We start from the raw sequence: 24,376 nt of genomic DNA on the forward strand, positions 1-24,376 counted from the left end.
TGACGATGTGGTCAGCTCGATACTAATAAAAGAAGTAGATCGGGTCCAACGACCCGTCTATTATGTTAGTAAAGTGTTGCAAGGAGCAGAGACGAGGTACCCGAAGATAGAAAAGTTAGCTTATGCACTGGTTATAGTGGCCCGAAAGCTCCACCCATATTTCCAAGCTCACACCATTGTTGTCCTTACCAATAAACCTCTAAGGCAAGTTTTTCTCAAGCCCGAGGTCTCAGGAAGATTGACAAAGTGGGCCATCGAGATCAGCGAATACGAGCTCCAGTACAAATCACAAACCGCTATAAAGGCCCAAGCCTTGGCAGATTTTGTCGCAGAATGCAGCTTCAGCTCCGTAGTCCCCAGGCCAGTAGAACACGAGGCCCCCTATACGGGAGAGCTCAGAGTTCCTGGACCGGTTGAACACGAGCATCATGAAGTAGCAACCAACACAACATCTCTCGTAGTTAGGCTAAGCCCGAACTGGGATGATGAACCCTGGATCCTTCACGTAGATGGCTAATCAAATCGGCAGGGCAGCGGAGTTGGAATCGTTTTGTACGGGCCAAGCGGTGTGAAGTTGGAGTACGCACTACACTTTGAGTTTGTGGCATCCAACAACGAAGTAGAATATGAGGTATTGCTAGCCGGGCTGGGCCTTGCAAAGGAAGTGAAAGCCAAGCACATCGTCGTCTGCAGTGACTCCCAACTCGTGGTAAATCAAGTCATGGGTGAGTACGAAGCTCGCTAACCAACTATTGTAGCATACTTAGCCAAAGTGAGAAAGACTCTGCTCAACTTCCGGTCACACTTCATCCGAAAAATCCCGAGATCAGAGAACACTGAGGCTGATGCCTTGTCACGGCTAGCCAGCATGGGAGACAACACCACAAGGACTGTGTATATAGAGAACTTACCTCGGCCTAGCATTCTCAGGGGGGGCAGAGGAGGTCGCTCCCGTCATTCAAGCAGAGCCGAGCTGGATTGATCCACTCACGAACTTTTTGCTACACTGGGCCTTCCCTACAAATCGTAATGCCGCCATGATGGTAGAGTGCCTGACAGCCAAATACGTCATAATAGATGGACGGCTATACCGAAGGTCCTACACGCTCCCCTACCTGCGCTGCCTGCGACCCTCGGAAGTCGAGCTCGTCCTCCACGATACTCATGAAGGCTTGTACAGTGGACATTTGAGGGGCAGGGCCCTTGCTTAGAAAGAACTGCGACAGAGGTACTATTGGCCAACCATGAAAGCAGATGCGACCGAGCTTGTCAAAAAATGCGACAAGTGCCAAAAGCACACTAACATCCACCACCGTTCTGCCACCAACCTGAAATACCTCACTAGCCCTTGGCTATTTGCACAATGGGGGATTGACCTACTCGGGCCATTCCCGCCAGCAACAGGGCAAAGAAGGTTTCTAGTGGTGGCAATGGACTATTTCACAAAGTGGATCGAAGCCGAACCTCTCACGACAATCACAGCTCGGAATTTGCAGAACTTCTTCTGAATGAACATAGTGTGTCATTTCGGATTACCTCGGGTACTAATCTCCGATAAGGCCAAGTAGTTTGAAGACATCAAGTTCCAAAACTGGTGCCGAGACATGGGAATTCAATAGAACTTCACCTCGGTGGCGCACTCTCAGGCGAATGGCCAAATGGAAGTTACAAACACGGCTATCTTTCGAGGACTGAAAGCGCGCTTGGACCGAGCTAAAGGATTGTGGATAGATGAACTGCCGAGCGTACTTTGGGCCTACCGTACCACGGAAAGCACTGCCACGGGAGAAACTCCCTTTAACCTTACATACGGCACTAAAGCAGTCATCCCAGCTGAGATTGAAGTCCCCTCGCTGAGACTAGAAGCATATGATGACAGAGCAAATGAAGACGAGCTACGTACTAACCTCGACATGCTAGATGAAGTACGAGGCCTCGCGTACATCAGGACTGCGCCCTACCACAAAGGATAGCTCGGTACTATAACGACAAGGTCAGAAAGCGAACTCTTCGCGTTGGCGATCTGGTTCTCCGCAAGGTTATGGTGCCTGAACCCGACGTTGGCAAGCTCGATCTGAACTGGGAGGGACCCTACCGAGTAAAGCGAGTACTCGGGGAATGAACATTCGAACTCGAAACCCTAGAAGGGAAACAAGTACCTCGGGCGTGGAATATCGTCAATCTAAGACTATATTACCCTTGAACCACGAGTCACTCCCTTCTAGCCTTAGGGCCAATTTCCCGAACAAGCGACAACCTCGGCAACATGAGGTCCAGTCACCCCCTCAACAGGGGTAGACTCCAGGAAAACAGTTTGGTGTGACCACGAGTCACTCCCTCCAGCCTAAGGGTCAACGCGCTAGGTTAACTGAAGACCTCGGCGCTATACATGACTCTACCGCCTTGCCAGCATAGGCTTAGCATGCCAAAGACCAAAGGCGTCTTGAGAACAGACCTTATGACTCCTATCCTACCTCGGTATACGTTACTAGGGGTAAACGCCAACCTAAATAGCCAAGTAGGTAGGTCGGGCACACACCTTACTATGCCTACCTCGGCGTACATTGCTAAAACTTGATGATCACCCCTACTAAGTGCAAGAAGACAGTTCGAGGTGACAATGGTAAAGGGTCACTCACCTTAAGGACTGAATTACTAACTCAACAGCTTAGATAAGACCAATACTCCGACAGAAGTGAATCACACAAACACTTAATATATATATATATATATACACACTCTCACTGCATAAATGTGATCTTATTACAGAATCCCAAGTACAAAGAAACAAGAGAAGGTGAATACAAGGAGCACACAACTATTTAGAAGGCTTATCAGCCTTACTCGGGGTCTCTTCGGGGGCCTCCTCGGGAGTGTCAGCCAGGTTGGTAGTATTGGCCTCCTTGTTGCCGCCCTCATCGTCAGAATCTGGGTCATCCGTGACTTGACGGGCTATGTCATCTATAATATTATAGGTGGTGAAGGCACTTATGTCAAGGTCAGGGTATGCGTGCCTTATCCACCACCTGCAGTGCTTGAACCCTCTACGGCAGGCCTTCGACATTACGTTATCAAACCTAAATGACTTGAAATAGTCGATAACAGCCTAGGCCTTTGCCTCCCCGAGAGCTTCGTCGAAGATCTCGGTCTTCTCCTTAATGTCGGCTTTGAGGTACTCCACCTCGTGCTCCAAAGCCCCCTTGGCTTCCTTAAGCCCTTGCACCTCAAGCTGCAAAGCCCTCTGACATGCCTTGAGACTCTCCACCTCGAGCTTCTAGGCTTCTTGACCTGCTCTGAGCCCGTTCACCTTGGCCTTTAGCCTATCCCTTTCACTGGCTAGCTCCTCCTTCTCCAACAACAGGGCCTCGGTAAAGCTCTTCTGGGTGGTAGCGTCACTCTCCAGCTGATGGATCCTGCCCTGAGTTGCCCTCAGCTCAGTGTAAGCCGCGCAAGATGATTCCCCAGCAGCCAAAACACGCCTCAAGTGTTTGTCAGGCTGGAAGGTCAGTGTGTGCACAATAGTGTTCACCTAGTAGGAAGGTGTTAGTCAGTACCGAAGAAAGAAGAAAGAAAGGAGGAAGAGGTGGCTCTCAGGGTGTGAACTCACCACCATGGCGTGGGTTGCAGCGTGGGCACCGAGCTGACCAGGGGAGAGTTTGGCCCAATCTATGACCTCTGTCATGATAACCCCTCTCCTACTTTTGTCAGGGCCGATATCAAGATTCATGATGCTCTCTTCCTCCTCCTGGGCCCCCGAGTTGGATGCCGCCATGTCTGCGGCACGATGAGTCGACCCTTCGGAAGCTTCGGTAGTAGTCCTAGTAGGGTTTGGGACTTCAGCAGCAGCCCTGGCTGGCTTGGCAATTGACTCTGCCGCTGTTTCAGGCCCCTGAGGCAGTGAGTCTCCCCCCCCCCCCCCCCCCCCAAGTCTACCATTGGAGGGGCATTGGAGAGCTCGGGCCCCGAAACGGGAGCCTGTGGGAGCTCGAGCCCCGAATAGGGCGGAAGATTGGGTTCAGGGGTGGGGGTCCCTGGGGATTCCACGCACGCCTTCTTGGCAGCCCACTTCTTCCTCTTCTTCATCTAATGGAGGAGCCTCGAACCGGTAATCCTCTCTTCCTCCATGGGACCTGCAATAGAGCTCGACGTCAGTAAGTTCAAAGATGTTGGGTTGATTAAGCAAAAACTAAAGCGGAAATCGACCTACCTAGGCTCAAACCGGCCTGAACGAGCTTCCCTTTGGCAATGTAGTCCCTGTGATCGAACCCGGCCTGAGCCCATGAATGAAAGGTTTCCCATGTCTTCTGGTTGAGTGCAATGCTGGGAGCTTGAGTTGCCACCTCGTATTGCTCCGGACTACAAAGTAGTCTCGCTTCCAGGGCGAGACCTTGCTTGGGAACTTGTGTAGCTTTTTCAAACCCAGGCGAGGAGACAAGTAGTAGGTCTGCCCATGCTTGGGGGGAGCAACAGAGGCACTCTTTTTTATTAACAAGATGGAACAAAGGATGTCCGCATCTAAAAGGAAGTTATGTTCGGAATAGAGGGAGAAGGTCCCGACCAAGTTCCGAATAGAGTTGGGGTGGAGTTGGTCCAGCGTGATGCTGATGGGAAGACTATACAAGTACTCTGGAGGCAGGTGGGAAGGACAGGCGACGACAGGGTCACCATGACCCAAGGTACCCACCTCGGGTTTGTCTAAAAGACTGTCCCCGCTAGACATGAAAGGGAATGAACTGGAAAAAAAAGGGAGAAAGGAGAGCTCGGGGACTCACCGGGAAAAAAGACGCTATCGGACTAGAAGACCTGAGCTGAAGACTCCAGGCGCGAGCTCACGGTGGATAAAAGGTACTTAGTGGCGAAGAAAATGGCCAGGGTCCCCATTATTTATAGCCGATGAGATCGGACGCCAACAACCAGGATCAAGGCAATCTGACGGTCCTCAAGAGAACCGATTGTGAGACTCTCAAGGCGAAATCAGTTTAGCGCATTTTATGGCATCCGAAAAGTCCAGATCACGTGATGTCCGCGCTGCTTTTCTTTCTGAACGAACCGAACGCCAAACCGACCCGGCCAACGAGTCACCCGATAGGGTGGCATGAGTACTGAGCCAAATCCACCCGACACGTCATGAACTCTCCGCGCTGGGTCACCACCCCCAACACGGGGAGTGGGGGGCAATTGATGAAGGGTGATTTGGCTCGACCTCGTAATTCGGGGACACGTGTATATGACCTAGCCTAGTGAACAACTCAGCCTGACAGCACGACCGCGACTCGATGGGAGAGACATGTCGAGTCCAACGCTGGCCACTCGGCGAGTTTTTAACTCGCCGGGGATTGACGCCTAGCCAACTTTGACTCCCACCAAGCGTGGAAGGTCCTGAGCTCTCCTAGAGGCCCGAGCTCCCCCTAAGGGGCTCGAAGCTCTCCCTTCCCAAGGAGGAAGCACCCTGATCTCAAGCAGTCCGGTGCATGGTAGCTCGGTAGGCTGTGGGGAGCCCTGTCTGACATTCGTACCCGTCGGACTCGATGACAGGGCTCTGATCCCTTGCTAGGTGGCGTTCCGCCTGTGTGGCGACATTCTGTTTGTCTCCTTTGGAAAGCATGACACGTCTGTCAAGCCCGTACCTGACGATGGCAGTTTGTGGCGGCAACCTGCGCCTGCCACACCTGCCCTGGCGGTTATGCCAAGTACGACCAGGCTCCAACATAAAAGAACTTGAATTCTCACAAGGAAGGGGTATGGAAGTTTAAGCATTTTCAGCACTCTCACTCTCTACTATCTCTTTGAGATTTTCTCCCATTCTAACTTAATTTTCTCCCATAGGGATAACTCTAGAAACCCTTCATTTTCTCCTTCCTCTCAGGTGCCGCTTGTTCAAATTAGAAGCCAACTCGTAACCAGCTATAATATTTCCTTATGTTTGATATGTGGGTGTTACGAAAAAGATCTACTCTATCTTTTGTACATGGAAATTGAAATTAGCATAAGGCTCTCTCTCTCTCTCAATTTTCTATCTTCCCAAAATTTCTAATGTTAGGAATGGATATTGTCTGACGTTTGCAGATTTTTTTAAGAGGAGATGGGTTTTGGAGGTGGCAAAAATTTAAGGTATATAGCAAGGCTTATCTCAGCTATTAACTTGCAAATTGCAGAACCTTTTTTTTTTCCCTGATGTTGTGTTTTCATGCTTAGCACGGTTTGTCTAGAAAGAAAATTCCTGAACACTACTACATCTAGTTTGTCTTTGTTTCTGTTGCTGTTCATCTTCTACAGGTGGAGGGAGTAGAGGTGCTGTGATAGTGAAAATGAGAGTGAAGGTTGACGCTTGGATTCGACTACGCTTTCTATACTCGCTCTTCTTGCCAAAACCAACCTCTCTCTCCTCCTCCTCATCTCATTCTCTTCAGAGGACCTTGACGAATCTAAAAGCTTGCCTCTTTACCACTACCGTCACTGCTACCTCCCCTGCTTCACAAGATGTAGAAAGCGCATTGGCATCCGCAGACCTAAAAGACTCTGCTATTGCCGGCCTTTTCCGAGGATGTGGCTGCACCGATTCTCAGATAAGGAAGATCTTTGTACGCCAGCCATCTTTGCTCAAGTCTGAAGTTGAAATCCTTCAGTCCAAGCTCAACATACTCCGTGGATTGGGCCTTACTGGTTCCGACATCGTCAAGATCATTCACTGCCGCCCTCGCTTCTTGGCCTCTCGCATCAACCACAGCCTCGATGAGCGTGTCGACTTCCTTCAACAATTTTTTGGGTCTAGGGAGATGCTCCTCAAAGCAATAGTCCGCAATCCTTCCCTTCTTAACTACAGTTTGTATGATAAGTTAAAAAGCTGCATTGCTCTATATGAATCTATGGGTATCGCCAGGCAGGACTTGATTTATTTGCTCATGTCTCGTCCCACCTTAATTTCTCGAACCTCGCTCGACAATGAAAAATTGGAATACATTCGCAGGACTGGGCTCTCCAAGGACTCTAAGATGTACAAGTATGTGCTCACCCTGATTGCCGTATCACGCATGGAGACCATCCGAGAAAAGATGGGTAACCTTGAGAAATACGGTTTCTCGACAGATGAAATAATGAATCTAATCAGTCGCTCTCCTTTGGTGCTCACCCTCTCCATTGACAAGGTCCAAAGGAACATGACTTTCATCATTGGGACCATGAAACTACCTGCAAGTGTTGTCCTTGACTACCCATTTCTCTTGTTCTTGAACCTGGAAACTGTCTTGAGGCCACGGGTTCTACTAGCAGAAAAAATAAGGGCAATGGGTTTGCTTCAGCAGATTAAAGGGTGTACCGTGTTGAGAGTGCTGAGAATGTCTGAGCCTCGATTCCTTAAGAAATTTGTTACATGCCACACTAATGATGTAGCGAAGTCCCTGATGGAGTTCTATCAAGAGACAAAAGGCATTAGGAGATTGGCAGAGTCCTCAAAGCGGGTTGTTTATAAGGGGTTCCCTTTCTGATGATGTATTGTTATATCCAATTTGATCTGATCATTTATTGGTATCTTTAATTTTACAAGCCAATAGATTGATTGCTTTTGTCCCCTCTACCCAAGCCAAGGTTAATATCTAATTTTGTATTATTTGCAACTATTCTTATTAGGGGTTGGTTAATTTTGATTTTTTACTATTGATTCTCACTGTTCCAATGTGTCGATAATTTTTTTTTTTCCTTCCATTTTTATTTTGCTCATATAGAATTCAACAACTTAAACCAAATTTGTTTGGGTCCTTTGAATTGAACTTCATCAAGCCTGGTATTGCAAGGAACAGTTGAAGGAAATACTATTTCTAGCATTATCCTAGCGTTGTTGTTCTAAGTACCACCATTCAACAAAGCAATCAACTTCCGAATTATGAGATGAAATCTTCAACTTCCGAATTCCATGGGCATTTTTTGTGTGCTTTTGCATTGTCTAATTGGTTTCTTGTTATGAAACTCTGTTTTGAAGTTAACATATATATATGGATTCTAAATCTTATGGATTCCTTGAACTAGGAAACGCACCTTATGGATTCTAAATCTTCCAAACAGGTCTTACTTCTTTTGGCTGAAAGCCATAATTCAAGGATCCATGTTAAGATGCCTATATTTAGGTTCCTTGCTACTGAAGGAGTATGCCGATTTATAACAGGATATACCAATATACCAGGTGAAGAGAAATATATTTCAGATGGATGAAGATTTAGAAAGATAAATATTTTGTTTTATCCGAGGCAGTGATTTATTCATGCAGCATCCATATGCTCCTAATTTGACATTCATAGAGGCACTTGTTCTATTGCAAAGATAAACCCTTCCTGTCTCATATTAGAATACATAGCATCATGTTGGTATCACTTGGGAATTTTAATTTTAATTCTTTGCGTTTCATATTGAAATATGGTGAACAATACTACCTTATGCAGAAAAATGCTATTTTCTTGTTATGCTAATGTCAAAAATCTGTTGAACAATACATAGAAAGCTTATCTATCCAAAAGTATTTGGGGGAAACTGAAAATATTCTGTATAGCTACATAAAATATCTAGATAGAGTTTTTGAGCAAAGAGAATATTTCATTATTATAATTCTTGTGCAAGTATTAGCTACTATACAAAGAAACATTACTGTGGTCAGATAAGTTGGATAAGTTGTGTGTGTTCTGTCTTAATGATGCGACACAAGGTTCCACATCACATGTTGTCCCCACTTTTGGGATAAATCCCTTCTATTTGAACTGAAGTTTTTTATTATTATATCCTTTTCATGTTGTTTGAGGTCTTAGGTATTCCAGTTTCACTTTTTCTAGGCCTTGTGTTGTCTGGTAGGTCTAGGTGAAAAGGAGGAGGGGGAAGGGAAGACTTCTTGAAGGGGTATTTGTGCTAAACCTCCTACCCCCACAAAGAGAGGGAAGATTCTTAGGTGGTGCATGAGAGCTGTTATTATTTGAAGTGCTTGGAAGAATAAAAGAAAAGTAGAATGTTAATAATAAGAGATGTCATCAAATTCACCATTGATATGATTACTGTTAGAGTAGTACATTTGGTTCTTGAAGGTTACGACGAAGGGGTTTCAAGGAATTTTGGTGGATGCAATTAGTAAGAATGACATTTGGGCATACCATGCTTTTACTCATAAAACTTGGTTTTGCCTTCTGCTTAAATAATATATGAGTGAAAGGTGATTCATGTTATTGATAAAAAAAAAGGTGACTCAAGTCATAATTGAACTGATGCAGTCAGTTCGGGCCATAGGTGTCACACTGGCAATTATTATCGTAACAAAAATTGTACATGAAAGCAGATCTTAGGTCCAATTCAAAATAAAATAAGGGAATGGAAATTAATGAAATGGATGACCTCAAAAGATTTGGCGATCTAGTGGTTTTTGTTCTGTTTTTTTTTGGATAATTAACTGAAATTTTATTGAAACAATAAAGGAGCAAATCCAACAGAGCAAGGGGAGGGGTAAAATCTCTTCACCACCTCCCTGAGAACAAACTTATTTACACCTTGTGTACCCCTCTCTTTTTCTTCAATGAAATCAGTAACTTTTCTCAAAAAAAAAAAAACAACAACAACAACAATGTACAAAAAAGATCAACTCTTCCCACCCCTTTTTTAGCAAGTATATCTGCAAAGGACTTTAAACTTCTCTTAACCCACTGAAGCTTAATCTCCATGCCCTAGGTTAGCCATTTAAACTTCTTTTTCTCATTTGAAAACTTCCAGATCCCATTCTTTTCCTTTTGAATCCAGTCAATGACCAACATTGAATCACCTTCCACAACCAATTTTCTGATATTTAATTCCTTCATTCTTTTTATCCCTTCCAGAACCACCATAACCTCAGATCTTAGGGAATCCTCTACTCCAGTGGGACCAGAATACATAGCAATAATTTTTCCTCCTCATCCCTAAAAAATTCCTCTTATACTTGAAGGGCCTGGGTTGCTTTCACTACTTCTGTCAAAATTCAGTTTTGTGAACCCAGCAGCTTAAGGGGACCAAAGTGGACTAGTCGTAGATTTAAGATGAGCTGAACAAGCCACTTCTTTCCAATTCTTGTTAATATCTCCCTCTGAAATACTTGTGAAGAGTTTTATAGTCTTGACCCATTGAACCACCCTAACAATTATTGTTTCAATGATGACACCCTTCTTTCTTTTTTCGAGAAAATTCTTTGATTTCTTTCTTCCCAAACTATCCAACAAACAATTGCTTTTACACATGACCATAGTATTCTACCTCTTTCTTTTGACCCTCTAATAGAAAAGGGAGCAAACAAGCTTTGTACATTTGGTGGTGGTGGGGATCACTTGCAACCAAATAGAGAGAGAGAAACCAATTCCAAATCACTGATACAAAAGGGCAAGAGATTAATAAGTGATAGCAACTTTCACTATTATCTTTACACAGGATGCACCAATTCGGGGATAAACATCAATTAGGTATTTTTCTTTGGAGGAAATCACAGGTATTACACTTTTCTTGGAAAGCTTCCAAGCAAAAAGCTCCTATCCTAGGAGGAATTTGTTTTACTCCAAACTTCCTTAACTTGAAAAAGGTTGCCCAGGGTCAGATGAGTGATGCACCAACTCTTTAAAGAAGGAAGCATAGGAAAAAACACCCGAAGGAGTAGTCCAAATCCAATTATCCCTCCTAGAGGGATCCACCACCACCCCTTCCAAGACTTTAATCAAAGTAGAAACACTGTTCATTTTAGAATCTCTAAGTGCCATTCTTAAACCCATATTCCAGTAAAAAACAGAGCTCAGATTAGAATGAACTAGAAATGTGGAGACAAGCTCATTTTTAATAAACCTAGGGGGGAATGTAAGGACTGGAGTTGTTCTTTCGAAGGTAATTCTCCCACCCAGTCATGCTCCCAGAATTTGACAAGATTTCCAGAGCAAAGATCATACCTGATAAAAGAAAGGAAGGACAGTAGAATGGCATGAATAGATTTCCAAGGAGAAGCTCTTTTGGAACTCGCCAATACTCCCACATCTCATCCTTCAACTGCTTGTTCATAGATACTTAGAATCACTTTAGTCCACAACTTAACCCTATCCACTGTCAGTCTCAATAACCATTTTCCCAACAAAGCCATATTCTTCTTCTGTAAATTGTCTAATCCTAACCCACCAACACTCTTATTCTTAGTAACCACCTCACAACTATCTCTATGATCTCCTCTCCTCCCTTAGTTCTTATAGGAAATCCCCCATTAACTTTTCAAAGCTCCTACACATTCCCTTGGGAATCTTAAACACTAACAAGAAATAAATAGACAAATTAGCCAACGTACATTTAATCAATGTTATCTTGCCTCACAAGGAAAGGTAATTCTTATTCCATGAATCTAGTTGCATTGTGAATTTATCAACCATTGGATTCCAAAAATTGCTCTTATTTGGATTATCCCCTAGGGGTAGACGTAGACCCAAATAATTCAACAACCACTGAGCAACCACACAACCCAATATATCAGCCCTATCTTCCACCTTTTTTTGATCATTAAATAAAGGTTTTATTAACTTCAGATGAGGTATTATATCAATGTATTACACCAATAGACAATTTTAGAGTTTTGTCTAAAATAATTGTTGTCTTGTAGTCCCTTGTTTAGCCAATAAATCTACCATCCCATTTGCTGTTCTTCTCACCCATCTAAACATAACATTCATCTTCCTAGCTAAACTTTCTATTTCTCGAATTATGTGCCTATAGATAGATCCATGGGATTTGGGTACTACTTCTTGTCCATGAAATGACCACTTGTGAATCCCCTTCCACCTCCAGATTATGAAACCCGAATTTCTTAGCAAGTTTTAAATCCTGGGGCCCAACAACTCTGCTGTCAATGCATCTCCACTATCCAGGGGTCTTGAATATAGGGCCAACATTCTTCCTTCTGAATCTCTAAAGATCCCTCCCAAACCAACCGCTATCTGATTGCCTATATAACTACTATCAGAGTTATTGTTTTGAAGGTGACAGTTGTACTAGACTTCCTTAAATTTTAATGAAAGTTACTGTTTCCCATAAAAAAAAGTTAAGTTTAACAAAGTTAGCTGCTGGTTTTCTCCACACCATAATTACACTTTCTTTGTTTTGAGCTGGCAATGCCACTTCTTCCACTTTATCAGAACGTCAATTAGAGAGAAATTTTGAAATTCCTCCATAGTTTACCCAATGTGCAACTTTTATTTTTAAGAGCCCTATCTTCCACTTCCCTATCACTCGTATTAATTCCAACCACACAGCTCTTATCAAAATTGACTTTAAGATTGGACATTTGTCCAAACAAATTAATCACCAACTTTGAGTTACTAACCCACCTGACCTCATCTCCTTCATAGAACAGGATGGTAGCATTTGCAAAATGTAAATGGGTAACTAGAACATTATCCCTTCCTACTCTCCACCCTCTCACCAAATTTCTAGAATCTGCCCTTTCAATTAATTTTCCCAAAACATTAGCAATCGAAGTGAAGAGGAAAGGAGAGAGGGGGTCTCCTTGCCTAATACCTCTAATGACAAGAAAGTGATCCATCATATAACTTCGAACCATTCAGCAAAATAGAATAGTGGCAAGTCTAAATACATCCCTGCACTCATTTACACCACCTCTCCTCAAACCCATAGGAATCTAGCACTTCATTAAAAATGACCAATTAACCATGTCATATGCATATTCAAGATCCAATTTGCAGACCAGCCCTTTTTTCCCACTTCTTTCAAAATCTTCCACACATACATTAACAATTAAAATCTGGTCAACAATTTGTCTACATTTCACAAAGGCACCTTGATTTAGGGAGATGAGTATAGGAAACACCTCTCTAATCCTTCGAGACAACACCTTAGCAATGAGTTTATATAAATTGTTTACCAAGCTAATGTTATATTCTTTGAAGAGAATATACTCCAATTTCTTCTTCAATTCTCACTTCATCTTCTTATCCCTTTTCCCAAAAGTTCCTTTCCCTTTGCATCGAAGACCTCTTTTTTTTTTTTGATAAATGAGTGGTACTTTATTAAGCATAGAAAAGTGTACAATCAACCTAAGAGGAGGCATGCGAATGTGACCTCCCCTTAGAACTGAGCAAATAAGCACACTCTAGCCTGATTTACAATTATAAGGTAGCCCAAAACAGCTTGATACCCTTTGTTTAGACAAAATCAGCCATGGCATTTGCCGATCTGTTGACCCACTGAAAACTGACATATTCTGCAAGCCAATTAACTTTCTTCAAGACTCAAGAGATCTTTCTAACCCCAAAAAACTGTTTATGGGTTTGACAACCAGCCCACTACCACCTTGGAGTCCCCTTCAACTATAAAGTTCTCAACTCCAAGTTTATTAGCAACCTGTATAACTTCTATCCCTGCTAGTATTTCAGCCCCTGTAGAGTCACCAATTCCCACTGGTCTTAGAGTAAAGATAGGATATTTCTATCCTTATCTCTCATAATCCCTCCTATACTTGAGGGCCCTGGATTACCTTGACTGCTTCTGTCAAAATTTAGTTTTACCACTCCATCCGGAGGGGGTTTTGCATTCTGCTTGTAGTCTGTTCTTTGTGGAGGCTGTGGATGCTACTGCTTCCCAAATTTTCCTTAAATCATCAAAAGAATAACTCATGAACAGATCTGAAGTTTTTAGCCAAAAGGGTCCTTGTCATAATACACTCCTTTACTTCAGCAAGGCTTCTTTCCTTCTCTCTTCCAAAATTTTCCACAAACTAGCTGCTCTGAAACACTTCCACATTAAATTCCCTTTCTTTGTCAGCTACCCAAAGGTAGACGGTTCAAAAAGCAGATTTACTTAAGAGGGCAAGTTCCACCTACACCCAAATAACAATAAAAACCAATTCCAAATATTTGTAGCAAAAGAGCAAGATATTCCAAGACCTCAATTTGATTTATCACCTCTTATTTTCTTTCTTCTATCCTCTCAAAATTATGTATAGTCCACTCCTTGGTTCTAGCTTTCAGCTCTTTTAACTTCCAATGAAATTTCATGCCCGTCTAATGGATACTTGGATTACTCTCATTCCACCAATCCTTTACTTTTCTCCTTAAACCTCGAGTGACGTAACCACATATTCTCAAATCTAAATGGGGCTGGACCTCTATCTCCAAACTCATTCTTACTAATAGAAATTGGCCAATGATCAGAAGTTACTCTAGGAAGTGCTCGTGATACTAAGTTACGCCAATGTTCTTCCCAATTTGCAATGAAGAGGAATCTAGCTAATTTTGAGCAAATTGGGTCAGCCTATAGGTTGGACCAAGTGCAGCTATTATGTAAAAAGTTCAATTTCTTAAGCTCAAACATGTTCATGAATTCATTAAACTTTCTCATACTCGTGGTGGTTTTTAGCCTCACATTATTAGATTCCTTAGTGAATCTGATTACATTAAAATCCCCTCCTATACACCAAGGTCCTTCCTAAAGTCCTCTAATATCATCCAACTCTTCCCGTAACACATTCCTTTCTCTATAACCATTAGGGCCATAGAAATTAATCAAAACCCATTCATACCCGTCTGCCACTTGTCTAAACTTAACAAAAACTGTAAATCTTCCCACAGTTCTTGAATTCCCTCCACAATCTCATCCTTCCACAAAGTTATTATTCCCTTCGAAAGATCCCCAAGTGGGACACGTTGTCCAACTAATTCCTCTTGTCCTCCACACACTTCTAGCCCACCTATTATCAAAAGCTGTCAGCCTAGATTCCTGAATCAGAGCTGTTTGGGTTTCTTTCTTTAGAACCTCCTTTATTAGAGATCTCTTCCTTACATTTCCCCAATGTCTCACAATCCATCTTAGAATCTTCACTCCTCCAAATTCTATCTGCCCTCTAGCCTCTACTCCCGATTACTTGCTTCCCCTTCTCCTTCCCTTCCTTTCTCACTAAACTCTTTATCCCCCTTCCACATCCAATCTTAATCTCTCAGCTTTACTCAATTTCCTTTTTCTAAATTTCCCTTCTTCCTTATTCCTCAAATAGACTTTAGCTCATTTGGGTCTTTTATTTTGCAACCTAGCTTTCCTACAAAGTCAGCCAGAGAGTCTTCCTTCCTCCAATATTCTCTTTCTCTTTCTCTCTTTAGAGCCCTCACAAACTCTCTCAGGTTCCATCCCACCCCCAATTATAGGATTCCCACTTTCCTTGCCCTCATTATTCTTCTCCTCCTCCAATTCGTCTCTTTTTAATTCTTCAAACTCTTCTACTATTAAGTCCCATAGTCCTTTCCTTCTCTCTTCATCCTCTACACTACAACGTCCCTGCCTTCTCCTTCAGCTTCCAATTCATGGGCCAGTGGCTTGGTAGCAATCTGGGAAACTAGAGAACAAACAACAAGTACATAGCAAAAGTTAGTACCCAAAACCAAATTCACAGACTTACCTGGACCTGGTTCCAAGGAAGACTCAATAACCTGAAGTGTGACCTGAACACTCTTTCCCATTTGGAAAGTTTGTGTTCACAAACCAATTCAGGGAGAGTTTTTTGTAAGGAGCTTCCTAAACTTAGATCACACCCACATTTACTCCCACAACTTTGTTGTTTATCCACATCGGTAGAATCCTTGTGAAAATTCTGGTGATCATCCACTAACTGCTTACAGACATCCAACCCGTGGTTCAGCTCCTAGTTAGGTGCTCCTCTATCAGGTATTCAACTTTCCTCCCTAACATCCAACATGCACTTGGCTCCATTTGAACTCCCAACTTATGCAGAAGGCCTTGGAACAGGGGTAGTTCCCCATTCTTCAGCAAAGAGAAAAGCAGTGTTAATCGTGTCTTCAACCCCCTCCTTTTCCTCAACATCCTTTCCCAGGCTATGGTCCTCGAACTTCATTAGTGACTCAACTCCATCTTCCGAAGATTCATAGTCCACCCAACTACAGTCTTCCTCCTCATTCTCCTCCCTCCGAACCCTAGAGTATCTTGGGTTTGGACAATCTTACCCAGGACCCCTTCTTTGGATTTGCCTTTGGGAATCCATTGGACAGATTGCTTGGACGAATTCTGCTAATTCGAGCTTTTTGGGACCTCAGACTGCTGTTTCAAAATTGGGGAAGATGATATACCAATATATTTGTCTCTCAACTTTCCTTTTGATACCTGACTCACGTGACTATGTAAAATGTCACATAAGCCAGTCCACTCTAAATGGTCCACCACTTGGTTCGAGCCTGCATGGCCCATTTTAAACCCAATTGGGTTTGAGGCGACTTTTGGTTTCCCCTTCTCAATTGGAAGCGGGACCCACCTCGGATCAGACACAACCCAAACGAAGGCCCAACCGTTGAGGCCCTCATAAATTCAAAGCATTTTCAATTTTATTCCTTACTTTCAAACTTATGGAGGTTGTCTGTTCGACTTCCCTAAAAGGTGATGCAGTGGCTCTTCCACTCACCCTCAACGCCCTCTCTTCTCCCTCAATGTAAGCTCACCCTCACCATCTTAGCATTGTTGTCTTCCTTGGAGCAATCCTTCCAGAGAGAAGTGTAAAGAACACTGATGTGGACCCCACTGATGTGGTCCCCACAGTGTTCGTATGGCAGCAATATTTCTGTTAGATATGACATTGTTAGTTGGTAGTTATTTTCAGTTAGTTATTTCAGGTTTATTATTAGTTATTTCTTGCTCTATTTGCCATGTAAGCAATAAGGGCAATACAACTCTTTTACAGTTAGCCAATAGTTATAAATACTAAGAGAGGGTCGGCAGAAACTATGACCTACTCTCTCTCTCTCTCTTTTCTGAAACTCTCTTCGTGTACTTTTCTTCTTCTCTCCAATTTTTTCATCCTTTTTTCTTTTAATTCAAGACTGCTTGTAGTCTAGATCGACTACTTGGTATCAGAGCTGACCTAGGAGCTCTTATGCTAGTCTGATTAGGCCGACTGGACTGCATGAGCACCACCTAGGTTTGGAAGTTTTTCAACAAGGAAGGAGGATCGGCCGATTCTTGGAGGTTGCTGGTAGTGTGTGACTGCTACTAAAGAGATTGTAGAAGTCTGGGAGAGCTACAGTAGTCAGGAAGAATCGAAAGAAGCTTCGGATCCTCAAGATTAGTGTTTTGCATCAACTAGAAGGTGGCGGCCAGAGATTTTTCCATAAAGTAAGCTTTTTCTTGTGACTCTGTTAAGAAAAGATGGCCTTGGTTTAGTCTGAGTGGTGCGGCTTCAGAATTTTTTGTGTTTTCTTTAGGGCTTTGAGAGAAAACCCTAAAAATTCAGAACTGTTATTTGTTTCAGATCAGAATTTGAACTGGTTTCATTCAAAATTCTGTTTTCCATGTTCTTTGGAAGAACTAGGCTGACTGTTATAAGTTGTTTGGGTCTTGTTTCTCCTATTATAGTAGTTTAAAAGTTTTTTTTTTTTTTATTAATTCTTGATCAAGAATGGAGTTCAAGAGTCAAGGGGAAGGTGTTTTTGGGACTAGCAATTCTGATAACATGTCTGAGAATACCTTTCAGATTACAATAGTTAAGTTTGATGGATTAAACTACCTAGAATGGGCTCAATCGGCCATGATGGCCATTGGGGGTAGGGGAAAACTGAGCTACTTGTTGGGAGATGTGAAAGAACCAACTAAGGAGGACCAAACCTATACCAAATGGGTTCAGGAGAACTATTTGGTTATGACATGGCTGTGCAACTCTATGCAACCACATATCAGCCAAAACTATTTGTGGGCGAAAACAACTAAGGAAATCTTGGATGTCATGAAAAAGACCTACTCCCAACCCCTTTATGTTGTTAGGGCTTATGAACTGAAATGTGAGGTTAACAACCTTAAGCAAGGAGAGAAACCAGTCTCGGTTTACTTCTCTACACTAAAATCTTTGTGGCATGAAATTAACCACCTAGGAACACTTGAGTGGGAAAGCCAGAAGGATGCATAGACTCATAGAAAGCAGGTTGAGACTAATAGGGTTTTTGAGTTCTTATCTGGTCTGAATCCTGAGTATGATATTGTGAGACAACAACTACTGACAAGAGACTGTGTGACCCTTTCACAAGCCTACTCCTTAGTACACAGTGAAGAGACTAGGAGAAAGGTTATGATGCAGCATCAACCCTTCCCACCAGCCTTGGCAGCAGTCAAACCTAAGTCCGGGGGGTGATACGGAGAAGGATATAAAGAAGGAAAACAAGCATACTAAAGACACCTATTGGAAGCTGCACCCTCATTTAGTCCCAACAAAACTAAGGAATAAAAGGGGTAATGCTAATATGGCTGTTAATATTGATTGTGCCTCCTCATCGGGCCCAAAAGGCACACCCCTAGACACCCTAGTTGCTGTCCGAATTGTCTTGACTCAGTTGGAAAAGGAAGTTGGCAATTCAACTCAACCATCTCAGCCACCATTAGCTCCTACATCAGCTTTTGCTCATTCAGGTACTCGGGCCTTAGCTTATCACGCTTCAGCTCTAGGTAACACTGAACATTGTTGGGTAATAGACTCAGGTTCATTTGACCATAATACTGGTTTGCCATCACTGTTCACTACCTATCACTTATCTTCTCGTAGAGATAAGGTGTCCGTTGCTGATGGTTCCCTTGTTCCCATTTCTAGCAAGGGAGACATCAAGTTGTCTAATGCCATATCCTTATCTTCAGTTCTGCATGTTCTTAAGCTTAATACTAATTTGCTTTCAGTCAGTAGCATTACAAAACATTAGAATTGTTCAGTAACCTTTTTCCTTGACCGATGTGTTTTTCAGGACTTTGAGATAAGGAAGGTGATTGGGACTGGCCGTGAAATGAATGGGATCTATCTACTTGGAGAGAGTTCACATTGGGAAGATAGTGAAGATAGGAAGTCTTTTGTTTCTCAGTCTGTTAGTCAGGTTATGCTTTGGCATAATCGGTTGGGCCATTTATCTTTTCGGTCTTTGAAGAGTTTGTTTCCTGATTTATTTGAGTTTGTTCAGATGTTCAATTTGATATATGAGAGTTGTGAGCTTGCAAAGCATTGTAGAACATCTTATTCATTGAGTAATAAAAGAAGTAATAATCCTTTTGATATTGTGCATACCGATGTTTGGGGTCCTTATCACATCACTGCTATGGGGGGTACAAATATTTCTTGTTGTTTATTGATGACTATACCCGGTTTTCTTGGGTTTACCTTATGCGTTCTCGAGATGAGGTTCCTACTTAGACCCGGATCTTTCATCAGATGATTTTAACCCAATTTGGGGTCAAAATCAAAATCTTCAGATCCAATAATGCAAAAGAATACTTTGCCAACCAATTAGCCTCCTATTTGCTTGACAATGGGATTATCCACCAAAATACTTGTCCTCATACACCACAGCAGAATGGGGTTGCTGAGAGGAAGAATAGGCACATATTGAAGGTGGCCAGAAGCATCATGTTTAAACTCCAATGTGCCTATTCGTTTATGGGGAGATGCTATTCTTACAGCAATTTATCTCATTAACCAAGTTCCTTCACGGGTTCTTGACATGAAGCCTCTATTTACCCTCCTATACCCTGATAAAGACTTGTTTACTGTTCCCCTTAAAACCTTTTGTTGTACTTGCTTTGTTCAAATTCTTGGACGTCATCGTTCCAAATTTGATTTTAAGGCCTCCAAATGTATTTTTCTCGGTTATGCACAAACTCAAAAGGGATATTGCTGCTATGAACCTACTTTTGGAAAAAGATTTGTCTATATGGATGTTACTTTCTTCGAGGATGTACCCTATTATCCTAGGGTTTCTCCTCAAGGGGAGAGTAGTGAGTGTGGGGTTAACTCATCAGAAGTTCCTTTACCTGTTCCATTGAGTGATGAGGGATGTAATGGGGAGGGGTGTTAGAGGTGTTGGGATTTGAGAGTATCACCGTCGGTGGAGGCAGGTTGATTTTGGTCATCAGTAGTCTAGGCCAGCCCCAGTTCCTTCTGTGGATCTAGATCCAGGTACTACAGTTCCTTTACCGGATCCAGGTTCCACTGAAATACCTTCCACTGTTGAGCCCTTACCTCCTTTGGATGACCTTGACCTCCCCGTTGTAGTTCGTAAAGGTAAATGGCGTTGCACCACATCCACAACCCATTGCATTTCCCAATTCTTGTCCTATGATCACTTGTCCCCCTCTTACATGTCCTTCTTTACATCTATCGTTGATATTCCTATCCCTAGAATAGTGCATGAGGCCTTGTTAGTTCCTGAGTGGAAAGATGCAATGAAGGTTGAAATGGATGCTCTTTTGAGGAATAATACTTGGGAGCTAATTGACCAGCCTAAAGGGAAGAAACCGGTTGAATGTAGATGGGTATTTACTGTGAAACATAATGCTGATGATTCCATTGAAAGGTATAAGGCTCGATTAGTTGCAAAGGGATTTACTCAGACTTATGGTATAGACTACTTGGAGACTTTTGCTCCATAGCAAAGATGACCACTATTAGAGTTTTATTGTCCCTTGCAGCCAGCTACTCTTGGCCCTTGTTCCAGATGGATGTCAAAAATGCCTTCCTTGATGGAGATTTGCAGGAAGAAGTCTACATGCAGTAGCCTCCTGGATTTTATGATGCAGACACAGGAAAGAAGGTTTGCCGGTTGAATAAAGCTTTGTAGGGACTAAAACAGTCCCCTAGAGCTTGGTTTGATAGATTCAGACAAGCCCTTAAAAGGTTCGGCTATGTACGGGCCCAATCAGACCATACATTGTTCATTAAGAGAGTGGACTCTTCCTTGACCTTACTTGTTGTATACGTGGATGATATTGTAGTAACAAGGAATGATAATGGTGAGATTGAGTCTCTCAAACAACTCCTTTATCAAGCATTTGAGGTGAAAGATCTGGGAGAGCTACGATACTTTTTGGGTATCGAGTAGATCTAAACATGGGATTTTTGTTTCCCAAAGAAAGTATGTTCTAGATTTGTTAGAAGAAACTGGAAAGTTAGGTTTTAAGCCTGCAGATACACCTATTGAAAAGAATCACAAGATCATTGTAGAGGGTGGAGAGCCACTTGAAGATAAAGCTATGTTCTAGCGGTTAGTTGGAAAACTCCTCTTTGTCTCACACGACCGGACATTAGTTATGCGGTCAGCGTTGTCAGTCAATATATGCACTCTCCTAGGACTACTCACTTACTAGCAGTTGAGAGGATATTAACATATTTGAAGAGGTGCCCAGGTAGAGGTATACTATTTAAGAATAATAATCACATGAAGATAGAGGTTTATACAGATGCTGATTGGGCTGGGAGTATTAATGATAGAAGGTCTACCTCTGGATATTGTGCTTTTGTAGGGGGTAACCTGGTCTCCAAGAGGAGCAAGAAGCAAAGTGTTGTTTCTCGTTATAGTGCAGAAGCTGAATACAAGTCCATGGCTAATGGTGTGGCTGAAAACCTATGGTTGAAATCACTATTTGAGGAGTTGGGTATTGCTTATGAGAAGCCCTTAATGTTGTATTGTGATAATCCGGCTGCTATTAATATATCTCATAATTCGGTACAACATCACAGAACTAAGCATATTGAAGTAGACAGACATTTTGTCAGAGAAAGGGTTTCATTTCAAGAAGTGTGTCTTCCGTATATCACCTCCAGCATGCAGCTTGTAGATCTTCTCACCAAGGCTGTTCCAAGGAAAAAGTTAGGCAGATCTATGCAAGTTGGGAATGACAAATATCTATTCCCAACTTGAGGGGGGGTATAAAGAACACTGATGTGGTCCCCACAGTGTTCGTATGGCAGCAATATTTCTGTTAGATATGACAGTGTTAGTTGGTAGCTATTTCAGCTTTATTATTAGTTATTTCTTGTTCTATTTGCCATGTAAGCAATAAGGGCAATTCAGCCATTTTTACAGTTAGCCAATAGTTATAAATACTAAGAGAGGGTCAGCAGAAACTATGACCTACTCTCTCTCTTTTCTGAAACTCTCTTCGTGTATTTCTTTTCTTCTTCTCTCCAATTTTTTCATCCTTTTTTCTTTTAATTCAAGACTGCTTGTAGTCTAGATCGACTACTAGAAGCTTCAAGTCTTGGCAACAACTAAATCCTCCTCCACAATCTATTGGAGAAGAGCTCCAAAAATCTTGGGGTATATTCTGGTTTCATCCCAAACCCTTTGCCCTCACAGCATGTAGGTCGTCTGTTTTGAACCTTTCAAGGATCCCATTCTAAGTTCTAACAATCCTGATAAGCATCTCTTCGTTCCAAAATTAAATGGAAGCCCTGTTATTTTAACTGTGAAACTCCGTTCTTGAACTTCGATCTTGTCGCAAGACATATGCCACCTTTTAACGACAACCAAACCCTCCTCTGTTTCTATTGATATCATCTCCACCTCTTTAGAATTGATTTTTAACTTCTCTGCTACCAATTTCCCCACTAGGTTCAAATCTTATATTTACTTTCCAGCAATTAAAACAAGACTTTGTTCCCAACTATCATTTTCCACCTCCATTTCCAATTTTTGTACTTTTCTCAAATCACAGATTACAACCTCTTGTTGCCTTTTTATTTATAAAAAAAAAAAAAAAACTCTTGCTGCCTTTTTTTACCTGTCTCAGAGTTATCTGATAGGCCCCAATTAATGCCAGGAAGAGGAAAGGTCAACAATCAGCTAAGGGGGGGGGGGGGAATAATTGAACAATTAATCACATAAAGGCAATTATAGTTGGAGGGAATAAGGAGAGTTTTGGGGCATTTATAGCTATGTCAGTTATGAATAAGAAGAGTTTTTGGGCATTTATAACTAGGCCAGCTGGGCATTTATAGAGGGAGTCAGTTATGCTATCAGTAGAGTATAAGAAGGGGCTTTGGGGGATGGGGGTGGTATGCTTTCTTTGAGTAAAGAATATTGTGAGTGTGTGGGAGAGCTAGCGGTCTCTCGAAGAACCGACCAACTGTTAATGTTTTCTGCTGAATGAATACTAGTTTCTTTTGTTGATGTTCGAGTGTGTGAATGTTGTTGTAAGTCTGTGAACTGCGTGTCAAATTTCTGGGTCATATCAGTGGTATCAGAGCGCGTCTTTCCCCGACCATGGTGACAGCTAAGGAAGTGGCATCGCAAGTGGAGGGTTTCGAAGAACGCTTGACTTCTCTGCATTCTGAAGTGGATGGCTTATGTGATGAGATTCAACGACTTGATCCAGAAAAGATAGCAGCAGGACTTTTGAAGATCTCATCCCTGGAAGGAGGCGTTCAAGACCTGGTAAGACGTTTTGATCTGTTGCTTCAGCAACAGACCTTTTCAGCTCCTTTGTCTACAACTGACATTGCTCCTCCTGTAGCCGCATCAAGTCGTGCAGCTGACAAAGGGAAGAGTGCGGCTTTCCCGACGTCTTCTTCAATGTCAGTGCCGGAACATACTTCTGATCCACTTCCTCGGAAGTTGGAGTTGCCTATTTTTGATGGGGAAAATCCAGACGACTGGCTTTTTCCCACGGAGCACTATTTTGAGATTAATGGCTTGCTTCCGGTGGAACGACTGTGGGTGGTCGTGGTCTGTTTAGAGGGTGATGCTTTGGCGTGGTATTATTGGGAGGATGGTCGGCGACCTTTTTGGAGTTGGGCAGAATTCAAGGAACTCCTCCTTGAACATTTTCGATTGACTCAGGAAGGTAATTTATAGGAGCAACTCTTCTTGTTACATCAGTCTTCTACTGTTAAGGAATATCGTCGCCAATTCGAGGTGCTCTCCGCTCCCTTACGTGACCTGCTAGAATCAGTCCTTGAAGCAGCCTTTGTTAATGGGTTGCGCCCAAATATCCATGCCGAACTCCAACAGATGGAACCCGTTGGGCTGATCAGAAAAATGGTTGCAGCCCAAAAAATTGAGGAGAAGAATCAGGCCTTATGGGCTTATCAATCAGGTTCATTTCCTCGTGGGCCCACAACGTCCCTCTCTGGAACCCACTTTAACTCATGGGTTTCGCAAGTGACTACTCCTGCTGTCATCCAACCTGCACGTGCCGCAATCCCTTCTTCTTCTTCATCAGCCCCTATTGTTAAGGCCCCCACCTCCTGCTTTCAAAAAGATGACCGATAAAGAGATGCAGCAAAAACGTGCAAAAGGTCTATGCTTCCATTGCGACGAGAAATACAGCCCGGGACACCGTTGTGCTCAGAAATCACTTCAGGTTTTATGGGTTCAAGATGATGTGGAGGAAATTACTTCTGATGCATCTAATTTGGACTGCACTTCCGGGGACACTGAAATTGCTCCGGCTCCAGAATCAGCCGCGCTTTGTGTTTCGTCTCTTGTTGGGTTGTGTGCGGCAAATTCCCTTAAGGTACGTGGACGCATTTTGTCACGTGAGGTGGTCATATTGGTAGACTCGGGTGCATTCCACAATTTTATCTTCAAAA

At 42.8% G+C, this 24,376-nt stretch overlaps 1 protein-coding gene across 2 annotated transcripts; it reads left to right on the top strand.

Annotated features, from left to right (window-relative positions):
* The first annotated feature begins 5,736 nt into the window (after positions 1-5,736).
* On the top strand, positions 5,737-7,663 carry LOC148844571 (Mitochondrial transcription termination factor family protein). Of its 2 annotated transcripts, XM_088953219.1 has the most exons (3): positions 5,737-5,930; positions 6,067-6,111; positions 6,277-7,663. In XM_088953219.1, the coding sequence occupies exon 3, from the start codon at positions 6,309-6,311 to the stop codon at positions 7,482-7,484; it is 1,176 nt and encodes a 391-aa protein (XP_088809345.1). In that variant the 5' UTR covers positions 5,737-5,930; positions 6,067-6,111; positions 6,277-6,308; the 3' UTR covers positions 7,485-7,663. The 2 variants fall into 2 exon arrangements, with proteins under 2 accessions (XP_088809345.1, XP_088809344.1); XM_088953218.1 differs by having other exon boundaries at positions 5,737-6,111.
* The last annotated feature ends 16,713 nt before the right edge of the window (positions 7,664-24,376 follow it).

This window comes from Nelumbo lutea, chromosome 7, assembly GCF_056320005.1.
Source record: "Nelumbo lutea isolate HS-2025 chromosome 7, American lotus-T2T, whole genome shotgun sequence".
In the NCBI taxonomy this organism is placed as follows: Eukaryota; Viridiplantae; Streptophyta; class Magnoliopsida; order Proteales; family Nelumbonaceae; genus Nelumbo; species Nelumbo lutea.

Excerpts from the sequence above, each read along its gene's own strand:
- LOC148844571 (XM_088953218.1), top strand. The coding sequence starts at position 6,309 with ATGAGAGTGAAGGTTGACGCTTGGATTCGACTACGCTTTCTATACTCG.